Genomic DNA, 26,263 nt, shown 5'->3' with positions numbered 1-26,263 from the left:
TACAATTTATGTATACATAAATAGTTTCATCAATATTTGCTTGTTGAGCTCTAGCATATGTTGAATCGGCTTCAAAAACTTCTAGGTCCTTGTGTTTTTTCTGGTGTCTTTTTTAGCAATTTCATGGGAATCAAATTGTGCTATTTAGATATCTATCCTAAGATTTGTCTAAAATATTCATTATTTAGTGAAACTGAAACTACTTGTTTGAAGTGATTTCAAAAAGAAATAAGGTACAATATTAACTTGCCAATTTTGATTATGGATTTGGCCACTGAAAGAAAGAGAAAGAAGAGGGAAATTTTTTTTTTTTTTTTCAAAAAAAAAAACAAGCCTTTTGATGTATGATGGACTGAGCACAGCTATTATGGTTAGTGTAAATTTTTCATGCAAACAACACAGTTCCTATTGGAAATTCCCATACTTTAATTTATAGACGGAGAAAAGAAAAGGAAAATATAAGAAATCCCTTCAAGACTTTATCTTGCAAAGTTCATCATTGAGTGTTTTTTTTTTTTCTTTTTCTTTTTCTGGGTCATCTTTCTTTTTCTGCGTTGCACAGAAAGTAAAGCAACAAGAGATGAAAGCGAAATAAGCATAGAAAATGGAAATATTGTAGTTTCTCTTTCATAACGTAAAGATGTAATAACTGGTAAATAGATTCAATAGTTCCTCAAATTTGAATCACAGCTAATGACAATGACAGTAATGAACGTTAAACACTAGATTTAGACCTAAAATGCCTATGTATGCACTTGTGCTAGAACTGATCTGTGCCTTTTTTTCATATTCCAGAAGCTCTTTGCTTGGAAGCTTCTTTGCCAGAAACCGGAATGCATTTCACAGCAAAACCAATTGGCCAAGATACAGCTGCAATGCCAATGCAAGCTCCCCATTGCTCCCAACTCAGCCTCTCAGTACTAGCAAACCTCTTCAGAAGCTCTACCATCATCACTTGAAGCACTATGGTAATTCCGATGATTGCTAGGAACAACTTGTTCTTATGTATGCCTTTGAATATGTTCCTCTTCTCCAACTTCCTTGCATTGAATTCATTAAATACTTGGCAGAGGACGAAAGTGTTGAAGATGAGGGTACTCTTGACCTTTTCATCCACAGCAAAGATGTACTTGCCCTTAAATTGTAGAATCAGTAAGACGACTAACTGATACAAGGCCTGAGCAATAAGGTTCCTCCACATGATTTTGGTAATAAGTGGCTCAGATCTACCTGCTGGAGACTTTGTCATGAGCTCATCAGTGGGCTGCTCAGTCGCCAATGCTAGCGCCCCCATGGTGTCCATGATGAGGTTCACCCACAGTAGCTGAACTGCAGTAAGGGGGACTTTACCAGAAGAGATGGCTGCAACAAAGTTGATGACAAGAGCAGCAACATTAACAGTGAGCTGAAATTGGATGAACTTCTGAATGTTGTTGTAGACACACCTCCCCCACCTCAAAACTGTCACCACAGAGGTGAAATTATCATCCAAGATGATTATGTCTGAGCTTTCTTTTGCCACCTCTGTCCCTTGAATTCCCATGGAAAGCCCGATGTCTGCTTCCTTAAGGGCAGGGGCATCATTCGTGCCATCACCGGTGACTGCTACTACATGACCTTTCTCTTTCAAGCATTGTACCATCAGAAGCTTGTCAAATGGGGATGATCTTGCCATTACTCTGATATCTTCTATCCTTGCCATTCTCTCTTCAGGTGAGTAATTTCTGAATTCAACACCTTCTACTACTGCTTTGTTGTCCATGTCGTCTTGAGGATTAAGAATTCCACATTCAATAGCTATAGCTCTTGCTGTGTGTGGATTGTCACCAGTGATCATTTTAACACTCACTTTTGCTTTCTTACATGATTCTACAGCTGTTCTAACCCCTGGTCTACATGGGTCCTTCAATCCCACAAGCCCTAACAAGGTGAATCCAGTTTCTTCAAGCTTCTCAGAGATTAGCCTGTTTTCTTCTATAACTTTTTTGTGGGCAAAGGCAATGCATCTCAGGCTTTTGGCTGCCATACTATGAATTATTGCCCTAAATTGCATTCTTTCTTCCTCATTTATGTCTATGAGTTCCCCGCTTTTGACATAATAAGTTGTACACATTGCTAATATCATCTCAGCTCCTCCCTTCCAGTGTGTGTGAATAGCTTGCTCATTGCTTTTCCTCATCATCACCCCACTTCTCTTTTTCTCTGAATTGAATGTTTCTACATTCATTATTTCACACTTTTGCTTTGTTTCGTAGATATTCAATCCCAAATCTAGGACAGCCCAAGAGAGTATTGCCTTCTCAGTTGGACTGCCAGATATTTCAGGGGTTGATGTAGGATGTGGTTTGTTAACAGTGGCTGCTGTATTTAAAGCAATACCTTCTTCTAGTAACAAAGAGAACTCTGGTTCTATTTCCGTTGAAACACTATGCTCAGTTAGCTCTTTTCCAAGCCAAAACTCTGAAACTTGCATCTGGTTCATAGTGAGAGTGCCTGTCTTGTCGGTGCAGATTGTTGTGGCTGAACCCATTGTTTCACATGCTGAGAGTTTGCGCACCAATGCATTGTCTGCCATCATTTGCTTCATAGAGTAAGCAAGTGTTAGGGTTACGGCCAGGGGTAGACCTTCTGGAATTGCTACCACTACAATAGTCACTGCTGCTGCAATAATATCGACCACTGAATTCAGCACATCATTGACCTTTGTCTTACTTCCATTATATTCTGGACGTCCATGATCATCTCTAGTGTTTCCTGTGAAGTAACGGATTGTCAAAACAGCAAGAACCAGGATGGCCACTGCCAATCCAACTTTTCCGATGTAAGATGTCAGTTTGTTGAGTCGTGCTTGCAATGGGGTCTGCTCATCCAAATTGCGGCTTATAGAACTCATCATCTCACCCCAAGCTGTATTCATTCCAACGGATGTAACAAGCATGAAACCAAAGCCATCAGTCACCTTGGTACCAGAGAGCAGGAATGGATTTGTGGCGCCGTTTACCTCAACGTGGTCGCTTTCACCTGTCATGCTAGATTCATCTACCTTTAAAGAATAACCATCCGAGAACAACCCATCAGCTGGTATTTGATCCCCTATCTTTAGAGACACCAGATCGCCCACCACAACATCAAAAATAGATATATTCTGGTGCCTTCCATCTCTCACTACTTGCACCCTTATGTCACTGCTTTCATCAGAAAGTTTAAGAAATTGCCTGGATTGCTTGAAGTTGCTCACAGCTGAGATGACCACGACAAGAAAGATAGCAACAATAATGCTTCCTCCATCATACCAACCATCTTTTGGGCCATGCTGTTTAATGCCGAAAGCCAGAGACAGAATAGCACAGGCCAAAAGAATGATAATGGTCGTGTCCTTAAGTGCTTCAAGTACGTAGCTGAGAAATTTTTTTGCAGGTGGCTTCTTGTACTTATTTGCACCAAAAACATCTCTCCTATGTGCAAGATCAGCTTCACTACCGCTGACACCTTTCTTCACATCGCTCTGAAGAATTGCAGCAACCTGCATAAGTCCTCCTAGTTGGTTCAAGGAGTGGTGGTTCTTCTCTTTTAGCATCCGAGAGAGTGTATTCTGATCAATATTGACCAAAGACGCATGGTCCCTACTGGGGTTATCATCATCGACTTGGATGGCAACATAGGAAAGTGAACGCAAGAGCTTGGTTTGTTCGTACAAAACTTTCTTGGACAAGGAAAGAAGCAACCTTGAAAAATAAATGACTGTGAAAGCCATCCGCCACCTACGTTTGGCTGGGACGAGAGGTTCAGGATCAAGAATAGGTGAGTGGTCATGCTTTCGAAGTCTCAAAGGCATTTTGACGAAGGAAAACAAACGATACTGGAAAACGACAGATATTGGAAAGACGATGGATATATATGTAACAGGGTTCGGTACGCGTGTATATATAGAGATTACAGAGGAATTCTTATATGGGATGTAGGGCGACTTTCACTGTAGCTTCGTGTACAATATTCAGGTACTTACGCAGTACTTTCCTTCTGCCAATTACTGATTTTACAACTTTTGAAAATCTTAACAAATCACGGGATTGTTTGTTACCTGTTACCGGAAAATCCTCTTGCGCTGGAGAGTGGAAAGTGGAAACTCTCATATTTACGTGGAATCCAACCTCCTTAGTGTATTAATTCCAAGTTGATTCCATTTCCAATTCCATGTATTTGTGAATGCAGGTATATTACATTATATTGTATTATATGTAATATTTATGCATTTCTAACTTGACTTGTAATTTATATGACTGATATTAAAAAATTTTTATTGATAAAATGTAAATTTAAAGTTAAGTTTTTAATTTAAAAAAAAAAATTCTCTCAATTCTATTGGCTAAACATTGCAAACCCTTATGGCTAAACATCGCAAGCATTTACATTTATATTAAAATTCTGTCTCATAATAGCAAAGAGGATGTTAATCACCTGCCCCACTATCTTGCACTGGAACTGCAATTCTTCTTTTTCGTGTAGACCATGCAAAGCATTGAATGAGAAGAAGATGCCCAGAAGTTACATGAATGATATCTGAAGTTTCCTCTGCCATTGTGGCATTGCTCATTAATTGTAAATAGCTTTAGAAGATTAAGCCACCTAATTCATTAAGCTTCCTTAAAAAAATCATGCGGCATAACCACATTTTTATCTTTAGTTTTATAATTTTTTTTTATATAAAAAGTTCTTTTTTATTTAAATAATTTTAAATTTTAACTATTAAAATCTTATTTCATACAATAAATAATCATCTAAAATTCTTTAAAAAATAATTATTTAAAATTATATCAATTAATAAAGGATTTCAAAATTCTTAACATTACAATTAAGGGCATTATAATTAAGTCTCTACTCATCATATTATATATATTTGAGAATCAATTTTTTAATTAAATTTTCAATTGAATTAGAAAAAAAAATGAATTATTTTAAAATTTTAAAGTTTTCATTATTTATAATAAATTTAAATATACTTTTATATTTTAAAAATTATATTAATATATATCTAAATAATTATTCACTAAAATATTATTTAAAAAATTTAAATATTTTATCGTTAAAAATATTTTTTATATTTAAAATCTAATAGTAGTATCGATAATTAAAAATTTGTCATGTGATATGTATTTTTCGTTTTTTCTTTTGTTTATTTTATTGTTATAATATAAAAAATAATTTATTAATTCACTTATTTTTAATTTTAAAACTAGTATATATTTTTATATATTTTTTTAAATATGAAGTTATATTAGTTACTCTAAAAAATTATTTATTAACAGTTGAAATAAATTATAATTAATTAAGAATTTCATCATTAGTAAAATTTTATAGTGTCATTTTGAAAATATAAAAAATAAAAAATAAATATTAAATTATATTATTAAAATAATATAATAAATAATTTATACAATACGCAGGTAAAACCACTAGTTAATTGTATAATCTTCTCCATCCCATGATAAAATTTAATATAATTAAGATATTTTTAATAATCTGAAATAAAAATATATTTAAATTTGATATTAAAATTGATTTTCACGATTTTTTTTTTCAAAACTCCTCACCTTCATTTGAAATATATAACTTCATAAATAGATAATTTAATTTTATTAAATACAATCACGTGTATTTCATATTCTATTAAATACATGATTTTTCTTTTTTATATTCACGGGTATTATGCGTGTTTAAAGAAATTTTATTATATTTATATGTATGAAAAAATTTTTTTACCTATAATTTGATTTATTCCTTTAATAAAAAATTAATTAATTAATAATAATTTTAAAATAAATATCTATTTATACTTAGTGTGAATTATTTTATTAGACAATAACTATTTCTTAATTAAGGAAATAAATAAAAATAAAATAAAGAGAATCGAGTGCTATTTTTTTTTTTTTTTTGGTAATTTTGTTTTCCTCCTCTCTAAGTTTGTTCACGGAAAAGGCGCTTTTCCAACTAAATCTGACGTAAGTACACTAAACGTTGACTCTTGACGAAGAAATCAACTCAGTGCTTCCTTGAAAGTTTTTGTTTAGACTCCATTTATTGTAAACTTCATCCTTTCATATTCACCAAATAAAGTTATCTATTACCTCAACATAACACCTAATTCTTCCATTAAAAAAAAAAAAAAAAATATATATATATATATATATATATATATATATATATATATATATATATATATATTAAGTAAATTTAATCTATCACGTCATCACAGTACACAAAATAACAAAGTCACCCAACCACTTACCAACATCATTCCTAAGGAGATCACCGCCAAAGGCTAATTCTATTATTCTAAACTACCCATGAAGGATCCATCAGTATTAAGTTTAAACCATGAGGCAAGATCGGCATCCAGTTAATCCACGACTCTAACCATTCTATGTTCTATTGAAAAAAAAAGCAAAAACAAAAATAAAGTTTTATTGATAAAATGTAAATTTAAAGTTAACTTTTAATTTTTTTTTAAAAATCTCTCAATTCTATTGGCTAAACATTGCAAACCCTTTTGGCTAAACATCTTAACCATTTACATTTAAATTAAAATTCTCTATCTCATAATAGCAAAGAGGATGTTAATCGCCTGCCCCACTATCTTGCACTGGAACTGCAATTCTTCTTTTTCGTGTAGACCATGCAAAGGTTTGGAGGAGTAGAAGATGCCAAGAAGTTACATGAAAGATAGGATAAATTTCAACAACTATCCTTAAATTTATATAGTTGTAACGCTACAATCTTTTAATTTTAAAATATAATGTAAAACCTCTTAAACTTTTAAATTTTGTATAGTAAAATCCTTTGACTTTCAATTATTAATTTTTCAGTTAAAAACTAATGTGAATAGCTCCCGTATGACGCTTAGTCAACATTTTTCTCTTATTTCTTATGCAAAGTATAAAATTATTTTCTTTACGCATGAAAAATTATTCTGTCTATAGAGAGAGAAATGATTCAATTTGCACATAACTTGAGAGAGAAAAGAGAAATATTGACTAAATTTCATACTGAAATTGTCTAGGTTAGCATCTAATTGAAAAACTGGTAATTTGAGGTTAGAAGGATTTTATTGTACAAAATTTGAAAGTTGATGAGATTTTATGTTACATTTTTAAGTTGAGAGACTGTAATGTTACAACTAAATAAGTCCAGGGATAGGTAATGTTGAGAGACTGTGGCATTGCTCATTAATTGTTTACATAATTGTTATATATATATATATTAAGGCCGAATTTTAAAAATAGCTTCACCTAATTCATTAAGCTTCCTTAAACAAATCATGTGGCACAACCACTTTTTTTATCTTTATTTTTATAATTTTTTTTTATAAAAAGTTCTTTTTATTTAAATATTTTTAAATTTTAACTATTAAAATTTTATTTCATACAAAAAATAATTATCTAATTTTTTTTAAATAACTATTTAAAATTCTTTTTATTATATCTATTAATTAAGAATTTTAAAATTCTTAACTTTACAATTAAGGGCATTATAATTAAGTCGCTACTCATTATATTATATATTTACGAAAATCAAATTTTTAATTAAATTTTCAATTGAATTAGAAAAAATATGAATTATTTTAAGATTTTAAGGTTTTCATTATTTATAATAAATATAAATATATTTTTATATTTTAAAAATTATATTAATATATATTTAAATAATTATTCACTAAAATATTATTTATGAAATTTAAATTATTGTTAAAAACATTTTTTTTATTTAAAATCTAAGAGTAGCATCGATACTTAAAAATTCGCCATGTGGATATGTATTTTTCGTTTTTACCTTTGTTTATTTATTGTCATAATATAAAAAATAATTCATTCATTCACTTATTTTTAATTTTAAAACTAAATGGTTTATATTTTTATATTTTTTATTAAATATAAAGTTATATTAGTTGTTTTGAAAAACTATTTATTAGTCATTGAAATAAATTATAATTAATTAAATTTGAATTTTTTTTTTTTGGTAATTTTGTTTTCCTCCTCTCTAAGTTTGTTCACGGAAAAGGCGCTTTTCCAACTAAATCTGACGTTAAGTACACTAAACGTTGACTCTTGACGGAGAAGTCAAAACTTAGTGCTTATGGAAAGTTTTTGTTTAGACTCGATTAATCGTAAACTTCATCCTTTTATTTCACCAAATAAAGTTATCTATTACCTCAACTTAATACCTAATTCTTCCATTAAAAAAAAATAAATATTTTTTAGTAAATTTAATCTATCACGTCATCACAGTACACAAAAAAACAAAGTCACACAACCACTTACCAACATCATTCCTAAGGAGATCACCGCCAAAGGCTAATTCTATTATTCTAAACTACCTATGAAGGCTCTATCAGTATTAAGTTTAAACCATGAGGCAAGATAGGCATCCAGTTAATCCACGACTCTAACCATTTTATGTTCTCTTGAAAAAAAAAAAGCAAAAAAAAAAAAAAAAAAAGCTCATATGAGTATTTGCAAAAGTGCAAACTTTAATTCATTGCACTTTTTAACTCAAATAAAGGAATACTTTAATAAATAAATAAAAAAATGCAAACTTTTGAAATAACAAGTACGAACTTATGGGAGCATTAAGGAACCCTCTCAAGGTCCACCGGTGGGAAATTCAAGCTACAGAGCAAGCCATTGTTTCACTTTTTCCTTACTTTTGAGTTGGTGGAATTCTTCCATGTTTGTAGATCAGCAAATGGGGCTGCTTATAGCCTAGCAAAGCTTAATTTTCATAATCAGTTGCCATGTAATTGGCTATGTGCCACCCCTATGAACTCTGATCTGATGTCAATTTAGCCTTGCAATGCAAGTTTGCTTTTATAAAAAGAAAGTATAAAGTTTTGAGATGACAAAAACTTTTGATTAATAAATCATAACTTATTAAGATCTTATGTACACACTAAGTCTTAGCCTTGTAATGTTTTTCTTTTTTTATAAAGGAAAATTGTTATTCCAATTCATCTAATTAAAAAGTTAAATGTATATTTAAAATGAAAATATTAAGTAACTCCGACTCAATATTGTTAAGAATTTCTGACTATTGCATGGAAACGGTTGTATTTTTGAAGCATAAAATTTTAAATATGAATATCACTCTTAGATTTAATTACTCTTTCATTTTGAACATTTTTTTTTATATAATTAACTCCTATAGAAACTCACAACTTGAAATCTCACGGTTTTAAAATAATTTCATATTATTGAATAAAGCTCATTGGTTGCTTTAAATCTTTATTTTTTTTTATAAATAAAACATAATATAATATGAGCTCACAAAATATAATTTTCTCAAATTTTAATTTATTTTAGACTTAAAAATTCAAAAAAAAATATCATGACTTGACTTGATAAAAAATTATATAAATTTTATAATATGCAATGAGTGTCCACTTTGAACAATTGAATTACTTGATTTACCATTACTGAATTTAATTTCCATGAGAGAATGACCCTGGTCAATTAAGCGTGTGGAATTAAAACAAAAGCAAGTCTTCTCATTGTAATTTCAGCAAACATTAATTATATTGCAGAATTTCACTTTCAACAATTTATTTAAATTTATTATTTTTATATTAAAAATGATTGAAAAAATATAAAAAATGGATATATCTAATATAGCTTCAATATTATATAATAAGTCTAATAATTCTTTTATATTGAAATTATGTAAAATCAATTAAAATATATAAGGATCTTGGTATATATATATATATAATAATGACATTTATAAATTTTTTATATAAATTATATCATTCGTTTTTTGGATGATATAATATATATATAATATAATAAAAATACGTATACGTTACTTGACCCTTACTTTACGAAGAGAAAATAACATTTTCCATGAATGAAACTATAAAATGCTTATCCCGTTGTCAAGCATTTTCCATGCCCCAAGTGTAAAGACTGAATGCAATTATGTTCATGCAGATCATCTGTGACTCAAGCTTTTCTTTTTCTTTCACCACTAATAATAATGCTTGAAAAAGAAGCATTAACCAACAAGTTGAATGATTTTCTATTGGCTGGAAAGTTTCATTCATCTAATTTTTTTTTTCTTTTTCTTGATGCTTGTAAAAGTTAATGAATCCTCCGTCATAATAAGTTCCTTCCTCGTGAATTTCTTGACTCACTCAATTGCCTTTGTTTTGACCAACTTTACAGAAGAAGAAACGACTGTCCATGGAAACTGGGGCTGCGCTTGGCAACCATTCTTTTTGAAATTAGAATTCGATTGATTTAATTTAATTTAAATTAATTGATTTGATTTTTTTTCCTTTTAAAAAAATAAAAAATTACTATTATTAAATTTAATTAAAACTAATGGGACTTTGCAATGGGCTTCTAATCCTTCTAAATTTTAAATCATAATACCCCTAATTAGGGCATAAATTGCCAAACGTTTTCAGGGGAGTTAACGAGTTCTTGATAACACATAATTGAGAGGCTGTTAGGTCTTTTTACTACATATTTACTTTCTCTCTAAATCATGTGAAATCTCTTTTCTATATCACAAAAAAGACTCACATTTTTTGTGAGAGAGTATTATTTTTATGTGATTTAAAAATATTTTATACTCTATATAATTTAGCATAAAACTACAAGAAATGAAATAGAGATGTCAACGAATCGGTTATTTTCAAGTATCCGATTTCACCAAACCTAATAGAAAGAATTTAGATAGAATATAATCAAGTTTTGAGTTTGAGAAATAATAACTATATTGGATTCAGATTTTGCATATTGAATATCTATTACTTGAACCTATTTATATAAATAATTAATTATATGTAAAATTTATTTTTATAATAATATTTATAAATTTTTATATATTATATTTTAAATAAATAAAATTTAAATATTTAATAAAATTATTAAAATGTAAATTATAAATTAAAAAAATTTATATATGTAGTTTATTAATTAAAATATATAAAATTAAATGAATTCTTAAATTATTTAAATTATAATAATTAAATTTTAGATAGATTCATATTTTGGAAATATTAATTGAGTTTAAATATGAACTAGGTGATTTTCATTTTATGAGCATTCTAACCATTGCCATTTATTTAAAAAAAATCATGCACCTGCACACCATTTTTATATATATTTTAAGATTTATTATTATTATTATTATTATTATTATTATTATTTTGAATTTTATCATCTTCATTTACTTGTACTTACAATGTTTTATTTACATTCAATATTCTCTTTGTTTTACTTTTATCTTTATCATTTCTTACACTCTGCTTTAAAATTTCAATACTGCTCTTTGCCATATATATGTTTTTTGTAGCCCAACAAGGGTAAGTCGAGACAAGGCCTGGCCTTGCACGGATCTCTATTCATGATGTATAAAGATAAAAATTAAGTTTGCTAGTGCCTTTATAACATTTGGGTTGAAATTATTTTTTTAAATAAAAATATCATTAAAAGTTATTGAAAAAAATAATTTTAAAAATAATTTTATTATTTTAATATTTTTATTATTAAAATTTATTAAATTTAATTTAAATTATTTTTTAATACTTTCTAATTAATATATTTAAAAATGTGATTTTCTCGACAGTAATTTTAATAATAATGTTAAACAGATCTTTAATCTTCAATATGTGTGAGTTTCATTTGTAATGTGTGTGTTTAGACTAATTTAACTTACAAATAAATTAAATTGAACATACCCGATAAATATAAGAAGCCAATTAAGCATTAAGCCAAAGATAAAAATCAAATATGTTAAAAGGTACTGGGCTAATCCCCTATGAATGTGAAGGGAAAATTAACCAATTAATTAAGTCAACAAATGTAATCTGAAGTTTTACCTTGCAGCTGGATTCACGCTTTTTTCCCCTTGACATCCACTTCAGCAGCCACATCATTAACAACTAGCTTATTCAGTAGGCTGCCAGAAAGTATAGCTGGTTCTCCCATTTTCTGTTCTGAATAATTATCACAAACGATAGATTTCATATTCTCGAAATCATTGTTACTGTCCTGTGGGATCTGCAGTACATTTGAGATAAAAGAGATTGTGCCAGGATCCACCATTAGTTTCTGCTCCTCAGAGTGTGTTCTTCAATGATGGATGATTCAAAGTTCAAGGCATCAGCAACATTAGAAATAAACGTCACCCAATCACCTCCTGCTTCATCTTCACTTTGCTCAATTCGACAGATTTTACACAAATTTTTTTCACCCTCGTGGAAGCAATGTCTCTCATTTGATTTGTCTAACTATTCTGGCGCTGTATCTGTCCTAATTGCATCAAGAGGCACAATGCTTTTATCAAAACATCACCGAGAATTAACACAACAGCCACCAATTAAAATGCAATAAAATCAGCTCAGAAAATAAGAAAATAATGGATAAAACAAGGTATTCATATGCTGAGAAGATGCAGAAATGAAATCGTAGAAATAGCTCATAGGGAAAGCTGTTGGAAGAGAAAACAATACAACATGGACATATAAGGACTCCAAAATCCAATCAAACGAGCAATGAAAAAAAAAATCACTAAAAGATCCCAACTCACGAAACTTCATATCCAATTCACACCACTATAGAAAAGAGCACATCATGGTGACCAGAAAAAAAGAAAAACCTAAAGAGCAGCACATAATTTGATTCTCGCCAACTTCCTCAACAAGAAGAAAACATGAAAAGCTGAATTAAAGCTATAAAACCGAAAAAATCGTCTAATTGGAGCGGATTTACTAATTTGATAAAGAAAGAGAGATTAGGGTTTAAAGAAGAAAGACCTCAAATTGAGAAATGGAGGTGGAGATAAGATGGTTCTTATTAGGCGTGTTGAGCTCCATGGGAACACACCAGGGTAGATCTCTTCAACATCTCAGTCCTCTGAAGCTCTCACCCATAGCTTAAACACCCTTACATAAACAGATTTGATCTCTGGCCGTGTCCCCAGGCTCTGGCCGTGTAAATCAATCAAAGCCGTTCATGAGTTACTTGAGGCCTGACTCGATAAAAACTCAACTCGGTTTGATTCATTTTATAAACGAGTCAAGTTCGAGCTTGAATTTTATAATCATTTAATAAACAAGTCAAGTTCAAACTTAACATTATTTTACTTTAGCTCGAGATGGGCTCGTTTATAAGCTTGCAAGTTAGCTTATTAAACAAGCTCGTGAACTAGTTCTTAAACAAGTTCATTAATAAACTCATTTTAAGACTCGTCTATCAGTTCGTAAATTAACTCATTTATAAAAAATATTTATATTAATAATTTTAATTCATAATGTTGTAAATATATTTATTTTATTTATGATTATTTTAAAAATAATATATAAAAATTATATTATTTAAAATTATAATATAATTAATATATAAAATATAGTTATTTATAATTTATTTTTTAAAATAAAATTAATTTTTATAAAAATAAAATCAGAATATTAAATATATGTTCCTAATATAATAAAATAATATATTATTAAATATTTTTTTATCATATAAAATTATGATATAATCAAAATAAAAAGTACATTTATAAAATATAATTATTTGTGTTTTAAATATAATTTTTATAAAAACTAAGTTAATTTTATATGCGAAATAACTTTAAGATATTATATAACAAATACATAAAAATTATTTTGAACTATTTTATCTGTATTAAAATAATAAATAAATTAAAATTTAATTGCGTAATTTTGATGGTGGTCGTATAACTTAGAATATGAATTCATCCCTCTCTTTCTCCTTCTCTCTATGTTTTGAACTTTTAAAAGATTAAACTCTAAGTTTAATACTAATTCATCTAATCATTATTATTATTATTTTTTTTTCTTTGCAGTCTCTCACTTATTTTTTTCTATAAATATTAACTAATCTATCCATATATTATTATTACTCCCTATAATATCCCTTTTCGTGTATCTATTTTTATAATATCTCTCTTTTAACTGTAAACCTTTAAAAGGCTAAAATTTAAGTTTAACACTAGCCTATTTTTTCTAAATATAACTTAGATATGTGCTTTCATAATTATTTTTGTACTTAATATTAATTATTTATTTATTCCATATAAATTAATTTATTCATATCTTAAATAGAGTATTGGTTAAAGGTATAAAGCACCAAATAAAATTTGGCAAATTAAATAATCTAATATATTTAAAATTTGACAAATTAAATAATCTAATATATTTAATCTTTTTAAACTTATTTAAATAAATTAAAAAGCTCAAATTATAATATATTTATATAAAAAATTAATAAAATTTATTAACAGTATCAATTAATTAATTATGCAAAAAGTAATATATTTTATCAAAATAATATTAGACAAATAAAATAATAATTTAATTATAATTACATAAAATTTATAATGTAATTTTAAAATTATGTAATTTTGATTTAAAACTATATAATTTTGAATTGAAAAAATAAAGAATAATTAACTTTACTTGAATTATGATAGTATTGTAATTTGTGTTATTCTAAAATAACTTATAATATGTTTTAAACTGTTTTTTTTTTTTGTTATTTTCTATTATCATGACTATGAACTCATGTAATAATATATTATAAAAATAATTATATAAAATATATATAATAACAGTCAAACTCGAGCTCAAGCTCAAGCTCAAGCTTATTGAACTCGAATTCGAGTTTGAGCTGGAGCTCAAGCTCAAGCTTATTGAACTCGAATTTGAGTTCGAACTGGAGCTCAAGCTTATTGAATTTAAGATCAAGTTTGTTGAACTCGAATCAAGCTTGACATTATCAAGTTTGTTTTAATAAGTTTATCAAGTTTGACACGAGTCAAATTCGAATTTGGCTCGTTAATATAATAAACAAACTTAAAGAGAGTCGAGCTCGAATCTAATATATTTCAAACGAGCCGAACTCAAGTCTTAATGTTAAAGTTCAAATTAAACTCAAATTGGAGTTCAAGTTTGAATCAATATTAACAAACCAAATTTAAATAAATTAAAATTCAATTTGGCTCGATTCATTTATATTGATTAGCTCGAAAAGTCAACAGGAACCACTAACGAGTAAAGAATTGAAGAGATAGAGTGGAAGAGGGGTGGGAAGGCGGAAAAACCGAGATTTTTGTAAAATTTGGGCTAAACGCTAGCTTAGCTTTTTTGGACCAAAAGTTGTGGATCGTTATCCACCACCACAACCATACTCGCCTTGTTATGTTTATTTTGTTTTGTTCTATTTTTGATACTTTAAAAATTTTTAGATAATGGGTTAGGTCCAGTAAGGGGCAGTTCGAACTAAGAATTAAATCGAGATCGATTCGGATTAAATTCAAGTTTGCTCTAGATTAATGGTTTATCGGTCTGGATAGCCCTAAACTGGCTAGTTTTTCTTCTCTTTTTTTAATTTCTCCTTACATAAGCTATAAGTGAGGCTATTCAAACATTCCGCCAATTAACTATTATAACTAATTTTTTAAATTTTTTATTATAAAAAAATTTTAAATGGGAATATACATCAATCACAAAAGTTGAAAAATTATATAATAAAACTGATATATATATATATATATATATAACGGTTTTATAGTTGCGGGAGGCCTAAGCGTCAAAACCCCTTTCTTCTATAGGAAAGTTACCCTACAAAGAAAAGGACAGAAAGGCATTTTCTTCATCAGTAGCCAACTAGCCATGCATTTTCAGGATATGGGAATACACTTCACAACACAATAAACTGGGAAAGACAAAGCGGCAATGCAAATACAAGCACCCCATTGACCCCAATTCAACTTCGTGGTACCAGTAAACCTTCCCTGAAGCTCCACCATCACCACTTGAACAATGACTGTAAATCCAACAACCACTAAGAACAGCTTATTCTCTAGTATTCCTTCAAATATATTAATCTTCTCCAGCTTCCTTGAATTGAACTCATTAAAAACTTGGCATAGCGCAAAAATGTTAAAGGTGAGTATATTATTGACCTTGTCATCCACCCCAAATATGGACTTCCCGTTAAAATGTAGAATAATTAAAATGACTACTTGACATAAGGCAGGAGCAATAAGGTTCCTCCACATGATTTTGGTTACAAGTGGCTCAGACCTACCTGCCGGCGGCTTTGTCATAAGCTCATTGGTGGGCTGCTCAGACGAAAATGCTTATGCTCCCATTAGACCAGTAATGAAATTCACCCACTGTAGCCGAAGTTCAGTTAGGAAGACTTCACCAGAAGAGATGGCTGCAACTAATTTCATGACAAGTGCTGCAACATTAATAGTGAGCTGAAATTGGATGAAGTTTTGAATGTTATTGTAGACGCACCTCCCCCACCTGAAAACGGTTACCACAGAGGTGAAATTATCATCCAAAATGATTATGTCTGAGCTTTCTTTTGCCACCTCTGTCCCTTGAATTGCCATGGAAAGCCCAATTTCTGCTTCCTTAAGAGCAGGAGCATCATTCTTGAGCTTTTTATCGTACGGGTCTGTTGAAAAAAAATAATTAATTAAAGAGGGACAAGGTTGAGGAAAATTGTAAAAAAGAGGTGAATATCAGTGAGACGCTAATCAAATTAGTGTTTTGTATTTAATTTATAATTTTTATATTAAGAAGTTACTTATAGTAATATTTTAATATTGGGACACGATCTTAGAATGCTGATAAAAATAGCGTTTTGTCAAATTTAGCTACGCATAACATTTTTTTGAGTAAATGTTGCTTGGACGCCGTTTATAATGGCGTCCAAGGTTACCAAAATTTTTTTTTATATTATTTTAATTTTAATTTTAAAAATTATTTATTTAAATCTTATATATTATTATTATTATCATTATTATACATTTATTCTATAAATTTTTTTATTATATAAATTATTCTATTATATATTATTTTATTATATTTTATATGTGCATTTTTTTATTATATATTATTTATTATTATATCACATCAAAAGTGATCAATTAATGACATACGTTGTTCGTGAAAATATTAATGGACTTCATCACCAATTTAGTTAAATATTAACGGCCAAAAGAGATATGATTGAGTAAGTCAGAGAAAATTAGAGCAAAAGGTAGTTCATAAATGATAGAGGTAATAGGTTTTTATTAGGAGTATACAGTTTCTGTTTATTTTATGGTTTGCCTAGCAATTGAAATCGAATCAAAATTTTGATACGGTTTTAATTCAGTTCTTCATTGTTTCGATTCCAGTTCAGTATAATTCTTGATTCTTGAAATAATTTTATATAATTTTTTTTATTATATGAATTATTCTATTATATATTATTTTATTATCTTTTATATGTGAATTTTTTTATTATATATTATTTATTATTATATCACATCAAAAGTGATCAATTAATAACATACGTTGTTCGTGAAAATATTAATGGACTTAATCACTAATTTAGTTAAATATTAACGGCCAAAAGAGATACGATTGAGTAAGCCGGAGAAAATTAGAGAAAAAGATAGTTCATAAATGACCGAGGTACTAGGTTTTTATTAGGGGTATACAGTTTTGGTTTATTTTATGGTTTGCCTAGCAATCGAAATCGAATCAAAATTTTGATACGGTTTTAATTCAGTTCTTCATTGTTTCGATTCCAGTTCAGTATAATTCTTGATTCTTGAAATAATTTTATATAATTTTTTTATTATATGAATTATTCTATTATATATTATTTTATTATATTTTATATGTGAATTTTTTTATTATATATTATTTATTATTATATCACATCAAAAGTGATCAATTAATGACATACGTTGTTCGTGAAAATATTAATGGACTTAATCACCAATTTAGTTAAATATTAACGGCCAAAAGAGATACGATTGAGTAAGCCGGAGAAAATTAGAGCAAAAAGTAGTTCATAAATGACCAAGGTATTAGGTTTTTATTAGGGGTATACAGTTTCAGTTTATTTTATGGTTTGCCTAGCAATCGAAATCGAAATAAAATTTTGATACGGTTTTAATTCAGTTCTTCATTGTTTCGATTCCAGTTAAGTATAATTCTCGATTCTTGAAATAATTTTATATAATTTTTTTCTTAAGAAAAGTCATAATAATAATAATAATAATAATAATAATAATAAAATTAAAATAAATAATTTCTAAAATTAAAATTAAAAATAATATAAAAAAATTTTGCTAAGCTTGGACGCCATTTTAATTTTATAAATAGTGTCCAAGCATCATTTAATTGACAAATGCAAAACGTTATTTTTATTATCATCCCAGACTCTATCCTAATATTTAAACGCTATTATATGTAATGTCCTAAACTCTGTCTGAATATTAAAACGCTATTAAATGTAGTGTCTTAATCTAAAAATTATAAATTAAATACAAAACGGCTAATTTGATTAGCATCTCGTTTATATTCACCCCTTCTGATAATTTTCCTCAAGCTCATCCCTATTTGATTAATTATTTTTTTCTTTGGTTAATTATCTTTTTCAATACACCCGGTAAAAAGCTAATCATTCTTGCCATCACCGGTGACTGCTGCCACATGACTTTCTCTTTCAAGCACTGTACCATTAGAAGCTTGTCAAATGGGGATGATCTTGCATTACTCTGATATCTTCTACCCTTGTCGTTCTCTCTTCAGTTGAGTAATTTCTGAATTCAACACCTTCTACTACTGCTTTTTTGTCCATATCCTCTTCAGGATTAAGAATTCCACATTCAATAGCTATAGCTCTTGCCGTGCATGGATGGTCACCAGTGATCATTTTAACACTCACTTTTGCTTTCTTCCATAATTCTACAGCTGTTCCAACCGCTGGTCTACGCGGGTTTTTCAATGCCACAAGCCCCAACAAGGTGAATCCAGTTTCCTCAAGCTTCTCATCAGAGACTTGCCTGTTTTGTTCTACGAGTTTTTTGTGGGCAAAGGCAATCCATCGCCAGTTTTTGGCTGCTATACTATGAATTATTGCCATAAATTGCGTTCTTTCTTTCTCATTCATGTCCACAAGTTCCCCGCTTTTGACATAAAAAGTTGAACACATTGCTAATATCATCTCAGCAGATACCTGCCAATGTGTGAAAATAGCTTTCTCATTGCTTTTCCTCATCATTACCCCACTTCTCTTTTTCTCTGAATTGAAGGCTTCCACATACATTATTTTACACTCCTGCTTTGTTTCATTGATATTCATTCCCAAATCTAGGACAGCCCAAGAGAGTATTGCCGTCTCAGCTGGACTACCAGATATCTCAGGGGTTGATGTAGAGTGTGGTTTGTTAACAGTGGCTGTTGTATTTAAAGCAACCCCTTCTTCTAGTAACAAAGAGAAATCTGGATCCATTCCCATTGAAATACTATGCTCGATTAGCTCTTTTCCAAGCCAAAACTCTGAAACACTCATCTGGTTCATAATGAGAGTGGCTGTCTTGTCTGTGCAGATTGTTGTGGCTGAACCCATTGTTTCACATTCAGAGAGTTTACGCACTAGTGCATTGTTAGCCATCATTTGCTTCATAGAGTAAGCAAGAGTTAGGGTTACAGCCAGGGATAGAGCTTCTGGAATTGCTAACACTACGTTAGTCACTGCTGCTGCAATAATATCAAAAACTGAATTCAGCACATCTCTAATGTTTCTTGTGAAATAACGGATTGTCAAAACGGCAAGAACCGGTATAACTTTTGCAATATCAGACTTCAGTTTGCTGAGTCGTGCCTGCAATGGGGTCTGCTCATCCAAACTGCGGCTTATAGAACTCATCACCTCACCCCAAGCAGTATTCATTCCAACAGATGTAACAAGCATGAAACCAAAGCCATCAGTCCTTTTGTACCAGAAAGCAAAAATGGATTTGTGGTGCCGTTTACATCAACGTGGTCGCTTTCACCAGTCATGCTAGATTCATCTAGCTTCAAAGAATAACCATCTATCAGCTGGTATTTGATCCCTATCTTCAGAGATACCAGATCGCCCACCGTAACATCAAAAAAGGATATATTCTTGTGCCCTGCATCTCTCACTACTTGCACCCTTATGTCACTGTTTTCATCAGAAAGTTTAAGAGATTGCCTGGATTGCTTGAAGTTGCTCACAGCTGAGATGGCCACGACAGAAAAGATAGCAACAATATTGCTCCCTCCATCATACCAGCCATCTTTTGGACCATGTTGTTTGATGCCGAAGGCGGAATAGCACATGCCAAAAGAATGATAACGGTTGTGTCCTTGAGTGCTTCGAGGACGAAGCTGAGAAAGCTTTTTGCAGATGGCTTCTTGTACTTATTTGCACCAAAAACATCTCTCCTATGTGCAAGATCAGCTTCACTACCACTGACACCTTCCTTCACATCACTCTGAAGAATTGCAGCAACCTGCATAACTCCAAGGAGTGGTGGTTCTTCTCTTTTAGCATATGAGAGAGTGTATTCTGATCAATATTGACCAAAGACACGTGTTGAAATATGATTCAAAATTGTTAACGTGTTGTCCTAATCTTTAGGAAGTTGTTATTCATTTTTTTTTTCTTTTGTTGTTAGAGTCGTGTACATAATGGTCATGTGCTTTGTATGCACGTAGGAAGTGGTAGCATTTGTTTCTGCATCTGTTTCTCTTTGGTTGTTATCCATTGCCTATTTATTAGGCATTTCATTATTCAATAAACATAGCAGTTCAGGCTAAACATTATCCTCATAAGCTTTTGCAATCTGTATGTTTGTATCAAAGCGATCTGATTCCAATAAAAGTGGTATCAGAGCCTGGTTGATCTCTACTTCTGGGCGTAAGAGTGGGTAAGGCTGAGTGAAACACGAGAGTTTGAGTGAGGATGACAACCAATTCTTTATCAACTGCTCAACCCTCCATCCCAATCTTTACAGGAGAGAAATATCACTTCTGGAGTGTTAAGATGCAGACACTGTTCAAGTCCCAAGAGTTGTGGACGCTGGTTGAAGAAGGATACACAAAGGTGGATGATCCAGCAAGGTTGACAGAGAACAGAAAGAAAGATTCAAAGGCGTTGTTCTTTATTCAGCAGGCGGTGAATGAAGAGATCTTTCCATGAATTATGGGATTTGGTATTGCAAAGGAGGCATGGCTTATCCTGCGAAAGGAGTTTCAGTGAGATAGCAAGATGATTGCAGTGAAACTACAAAACCTATGTCATGATTTTAAGACAGCAATCATGAAGAATGGGGAGTCAGTGCAACAATTCCTCTCCCGTGTTTCCTCTATTGTAAGCCAAATGCGAGCTCTTGGTGAGAAGTGCAGCGATTAGATGATAGTAGCCAAGGTTCTGAGAAGCTTATCCTCAAGGTACGATCACATTGTTGCTGCAATTGAGGAGTCAAAGGATTTAACCATGTTCTAATGGGTTCTCTACTAGCTCATGAAGCAAGGATTAATTGAACTAATGAGCAAGTGGAGGAGAAAGCTTTTTCGATGCAGAAAGAAACTGTGGATGAGCAAGAAGAACGAGATTCAGGTGAAGGCAGAACTCATGGGAGAGGAGGATTTCGTGGTAGAGGCACGAGGGGCAGAGGGCAAGGCTCCTTCGTGCAATGTCATTACTGTAAAAGGTTCGACCACATCAAAGCAAATTGTTGGAGAAAGGCTGAGCAAGCAAACTACGCAGAAGAAAAACAAGAAGAACAGGAGGATGAAGACAAGCTCAAACTCTTTATGGCCCGAGAAGATGGAACACAAAGTACAGATAACACTTGGTTTCTTGATAGTGGTTGCTCGAATCATATGACAGGGTTGCAGTCATTGTTTAAGGATTTGGATGAATCCTAAAAAGCCAAAGTCAGACTTGCTGATGACAAACAAATGCAAGTAGAAGGGAGAGGAGTTGTGGAAGTTGCAGATGGCAGTGGAAAGATGAGGTATATTCATAATGTTTTCTTTGTGCCTAGTTTGTCTCAGAATTTGCTAAGTATTGGCCAGCTGATGAGCATTGGTTTTTCAGTTTTGTTTGAGGGCATGTCCTATGTAATTAAAAACAAAAAAACAAATCAAGTTGTGATTGAGGTGCAGATGACTCAGGACAAACTTTTTCCTCTTGAGATTTCCCATTTGGAGAAGCATGCAATGATCACAAAAGGGAGGGATATATCCAAGATATGGCATCTAAGGTATGGTCATCTATATATGAAAGCCCTAAAATCACTGCAAGAAAAGGGGTTAGTGTGTGGCCTTCCTAAAATTGAATCAATTAACCTATGTGAAGGATGTATATATGGGAAACAAAGTAGAAACTCGTTTCCTATAGGAGAGTCTTGGAGAGCGCCTCAAAACTTAGATTTGATACATGCAGATGTGTGTGGTCCTATGAAGGTTAAAACACTTGGAGGAAGTCATTATTTCTTGCTTCTGACAGATGATTGCAGCCGAATGAGCTGTGTGTATTTCTTACAAGCCAAGTCAGAGGCATTTGAGGCATTTCAGATATTAAAAGCACTTGTGGAGAAGCAAAGTGGGAAGCTCATCAAAGCCTTGCGAACAGATAGAGGAGGCGAGTTCATCTCACAGGACTTCAACTAGTATTGTCAAGCACATGGCATTCAAAGGGAATTAATAGCTCCATACACCCCAGAGCAAAACGGAGTCACTGAACGAAAGAACCGCACTGTGATGGAAATGGCAAGAAGCATGTTGCAAGAGAAAGGGCTTCCAACAAAATTCTGGGGAGAAGCAGTAGCTACAACAGTTTATCTGCTAAATCTGTCACCAACAAGAGCTGTGCATGAATGGATTCCATATGAATTGTGGACAGGGAGAAGGCCCTCGGTAAGTCATTTACGTATCTTTGGATGCATTGGTTATGTGCATATTGAAGCTCATAAGCGCAATAAGCTGGAGGGCAAATCAGAAAAATGTATTTTTGTGGGATATTATTTAGAATCAAAGGCATACAGGTTGTATAATCCCATGAATGGCAAAATTCTTATAAGCAGAAATGTGGTGTTTAATGAATATAGCAGGTGGATATGGCATGAAGACAGTGAAGGAGGAGTTCATGTTGAAACACAAGAAGATTTGCTGCCTACTCAGCAACCAACACCACCATTGTCTCCTGTCGCAAGCAGCAGTACTGATTCAAGCTCGAGTGAGCTATCATCTCCCTTGTAGAGGAGTTCAAATTCATCAGATGAAGCTTTTCCAAGAAAAACCAGGTCCTTAAATGATATTTATGCAACAACTAATGCCTTATTTGTGTCAGATCCTATAACCTTTGAAGAAGCCAAAGAAAAAAATGAATGAAAATTTGCGATGAAGGAAGAAATTACAGCAATTGAAAGAAATAGAACCTGGGAGCTGGTCGATCTACCTGAAGGCAAAATACCAATTGGAGTTAAATGGGTATACAGGACTAAGTACCATGCAGATGGCAGTATTCAAAAGTACAAGGCAAGACTGGTGGTTAAGGGGTATTTACAAAAGCAAGGAATAGATTATGAGGAAACGTTTTCTCCCGTTGCAAGGTTTGATACTGTGAGAATTCTTCTATCCTTGGCTACCTATTTAAGTTGGCCGGTTTATCAATTTGATGTTAAATCTGCTTTTCTAAATGGAGACCTAGAAGAGGAAGTGTTTATGCAGCAACCAGAAGGCTTTGTTCTATAGGGGAAGGAGAAGATGGTTTATAAGCTTAAGAAAGCTTTGTATGGCTTGAAGCAGGCTCCCCGAGCCTGGTACAGCAGGATTGATTCTTATTTTCTTGAGAATGGATTCACAAGAAGTTAGAATGAAGTAACACTCTATGTGAAGAAGAAAGGTAATGGGCTTTTGTTTGTCTGTTTATACGTAGATGATATTGTTTATATGGGGTCTTGTTCATCAATTATTCATGAGTTTCAGTCGAGCATGAAGAATGAGTTTGATATGTCAGATCTATGATCACTGCATTACTTTTTGGGAATTGAAGTCAAGCAGGAGGGAGATGGAATCTTCATATCGCAGAGAAAGTATGCAAGTGATCTTCTAAAAAAGTTTAACATGCTTCACTGCAAGACAACACCTATGCCACTGAACTTGAATGAAAAGTTGCAGAAGGAAGATGGAACTGAACCAGCAGATGGAGAACTCTTCAGAAGCTTGGTTGGAGGTTTGATATATTTAACCCATACAAGACCTAACATTGCTTTTTCTGTTGGTTTGATATCAAGATTCATGCATTCACCAACTAAACATCACCTTGGAGCAGCCAAGAGAGTCTTAAGATACATTGTAGGGACTGTTGATTTTGAAATCTGGTATGGAAAAAGTACCAACTGGAGGTTAACTGGGTACACAGATAGTGACTGGGCTGGCTGTATGGATGACAGAAAAAGCACTACAGGGTTTTTGTTCAGCCTTGGGACAGGAGCTGTCAGCTGGAGCTCAAAAAGCAGTAACAATGACTTTGTCCTCATCGAGGCGAATACATGGCGACAAGAATCGCTTCAGCGTGTCAAGCAGTATGGCTAAGAAGAATTTTGGAAGACTTTGGACAAGGACAAGAGGGTGCTACTGACGTATTGTGTGATAACAAGTCAATTATAGCAATGTCCAGAAATCCAGTACATCATGGTCGCACTAAACACATTGACATCAAGGTGCATTTCATCAGGGAGCTGGTATCAAAAGGCATAATCAAACTGGAGTACTGCAGCACTGAAGCTCAAGTAGTTGATATACTGACAAAGTCACTTCCAGGATACAAGCATGAGCAGATGAGAAAGCAGCTTGGAGTTTATCGTTTTGAATCAAGGGAGGGTGTTGAAATATGATTCAAAACTATTAACGTGTTATCCTGATCTTTAGAAAGTTTTTATTCTTTTTTTTTTCTTTTGTTGTTAGAGTCATGTACATAATGGTCATGTGCTTTGTATGCACGTAGGAAGTGGTAGCATTTATTTCTGCATCTGTTTCTCTTTGGTTGTTATCCATTGCCTATTTATTAGGCATTTCATTATTCAATAAACATAGCAGTTCAGGCTAAACATTATCCTCATAAGCTTCTGCAATCTGTATGTGTGTATGAGAACGATCTGATTCCAACAACATGGACCCTATTGAGGTTATCATCATCGACTTGGATGGCAACATAGGAAAGTGAACGCAAGAGCTTGGTTTGTTCGTACAAAACTTTCTTGGACAAGGAAAGAAACAACCTCAAAAAATAAATGACTGTGAAAGCTATAAGCTACCTACGTTTGGCTGGGACGAGAGGTTAAGGATCAAGAATAGGTGTCTGGTTATGCTTTCGAACTCTCAAAGGCATTATGAGGAAGGAAAACAATAACGATACTGGAAAACAATAGAGATGTTGGAAAGACGATGAATATATATCTAACAGGGTTCGGTATGTGTTTATATATACAGAATACAGAGGAATTCTCACATAGGAAGTAGGGCAACTTTCGCTGTGGCTTCCTCTATATATTCAGGTACTTGCGCAGTACTTTCCTTGTGCCAATTACTGATTTGAAAACTTTTGAAATCTTCACCAATAACGGGATTGTTAGAAACTCTCATATTTACGCGGAACCCAACCTCCTCAGTATGTTATTTCCATGCTGATTCCATTTCCAATTCCATTTATTTGTGAGTGCAGGCATATTATATTGTGAAGAAATGTGAATGGAACATTTTGAATGCCAAGGAAAAAGGTTTGGAACATTTTGAATATCAAGGAATAATATTACCATCGCCTTTCTCATAACATAATAATCACTGTGCTACTATTAGTGAAAGTGAATATTCCACCAAACCTTTGGAGAGTTTTAGAAATTTTCCAATCAATGTAAACTATATATGGATAAATGTGTCTTGAGTGCTTTTCTTTCCTGCTGACAAGAAGAACAGAAAGAAAAAAGGTTTAGAATAACTAATCTTTAACTTTCAGAGTATTAAACGCACAAGGAATATCTAAAGACTAGAAGTGTTATGAAGATGTCTTATTTTTCTAGTAAGGCTATAATGCCTTTTCTGGTCATCACCTGAAGCATGTGTGGTCGCAATAAAGCTTATTGGTTGCTTTAATTCTTTATTCTTTTTTATAATTAAAACATAATATAATATGAGCTCACAAAGATAATTTTTCTCAAATTTTTAATTTATTTCAGACTTAAAAATTAAAAAAAAAATCTCATGACTTGACTTAATAAAAAAATATATAAATTTTATAATATGCAATGAGTGTTCACTTTGAACAATTTAATGACTTGATTTACCATTACTGAATTTAATTTCCATGAGAGAATGACCCTGGTCAATTAAGCGTGTGGAATTAAAACAAAA

The 26,263-nt window shown here is 31.7% G+C and overlaps 1 protein-coding gene, 1 long non-coding RNA gene and 1 pseudogene across 2 annotated transcripts; all 3 read right to left on the bottom strand.

The window, feature by feature from the left end:
* Positions 1-406: 406 nt before the first annotated feature.
* On the bottom strand, positions 407-3,881 carry LOC110662570 (calcium-transporting ATPase 12, plasma membrane-type-like). The gene has a single exon (XM_058144483.1). It carries the CDS (start codon positions 3,833-3,835, stop codon positions 785-787), a length of 3,051 nt encoding a protein of 1,016 aa, XP_058000466.1. The 5' UTR covers positions 3,836-3,881; the 3' UTR covers positions 407-784.
* Positions 3,882-11,755: 7,874 nt separating this feature from the next.
* Positions 11,756-12,998, bottom strand: LOC131178557 (uncharacterized). The gene is made up of 2 exons (XR_009147462.1): positions 12,812-12,998; positions 11,756-12,303 (listed from the first exon to the last, which is right to left on the bottom strand). It is a non-coding gene; the product is annotated as an uncharacterized LOC131178557 (long non-coding RNA).
* A 2,704-nt stretch (positions 12,999-15,702) lies between these two features.
* On the bottom strand, positions 15,703-25,498 carry LOC110662628 (calcium-transporting ATPase 12, plasma membrane-type-like; annotated as a pseudogene).
* Positions 25,499-26,263: the final 765 nt, after the last annotated feature.

This window comes from Hevea brasiliensis, chromosome 3 (genome assembly GCF_030052815.1).
Source record: "Hevea brasiliensis isolate MT/VB/25A 57/8 chromosome 3, ASM3005281v1, whole genome shotgun sequence".
NCBI classification, from domain to species: domain Eukaryota; kingdom Viridiplantae; phylum Streptophyta; class Magnoliopsida; order Malpighiales; family Euphorbiaceae; genus Hevea; species Hevea brasiliensis.
The sequence above is the reverse complement of the archived record's forward strand: the minus strand, read 5'-3'. Positions and strand labels throughout refer to the sequence as shown.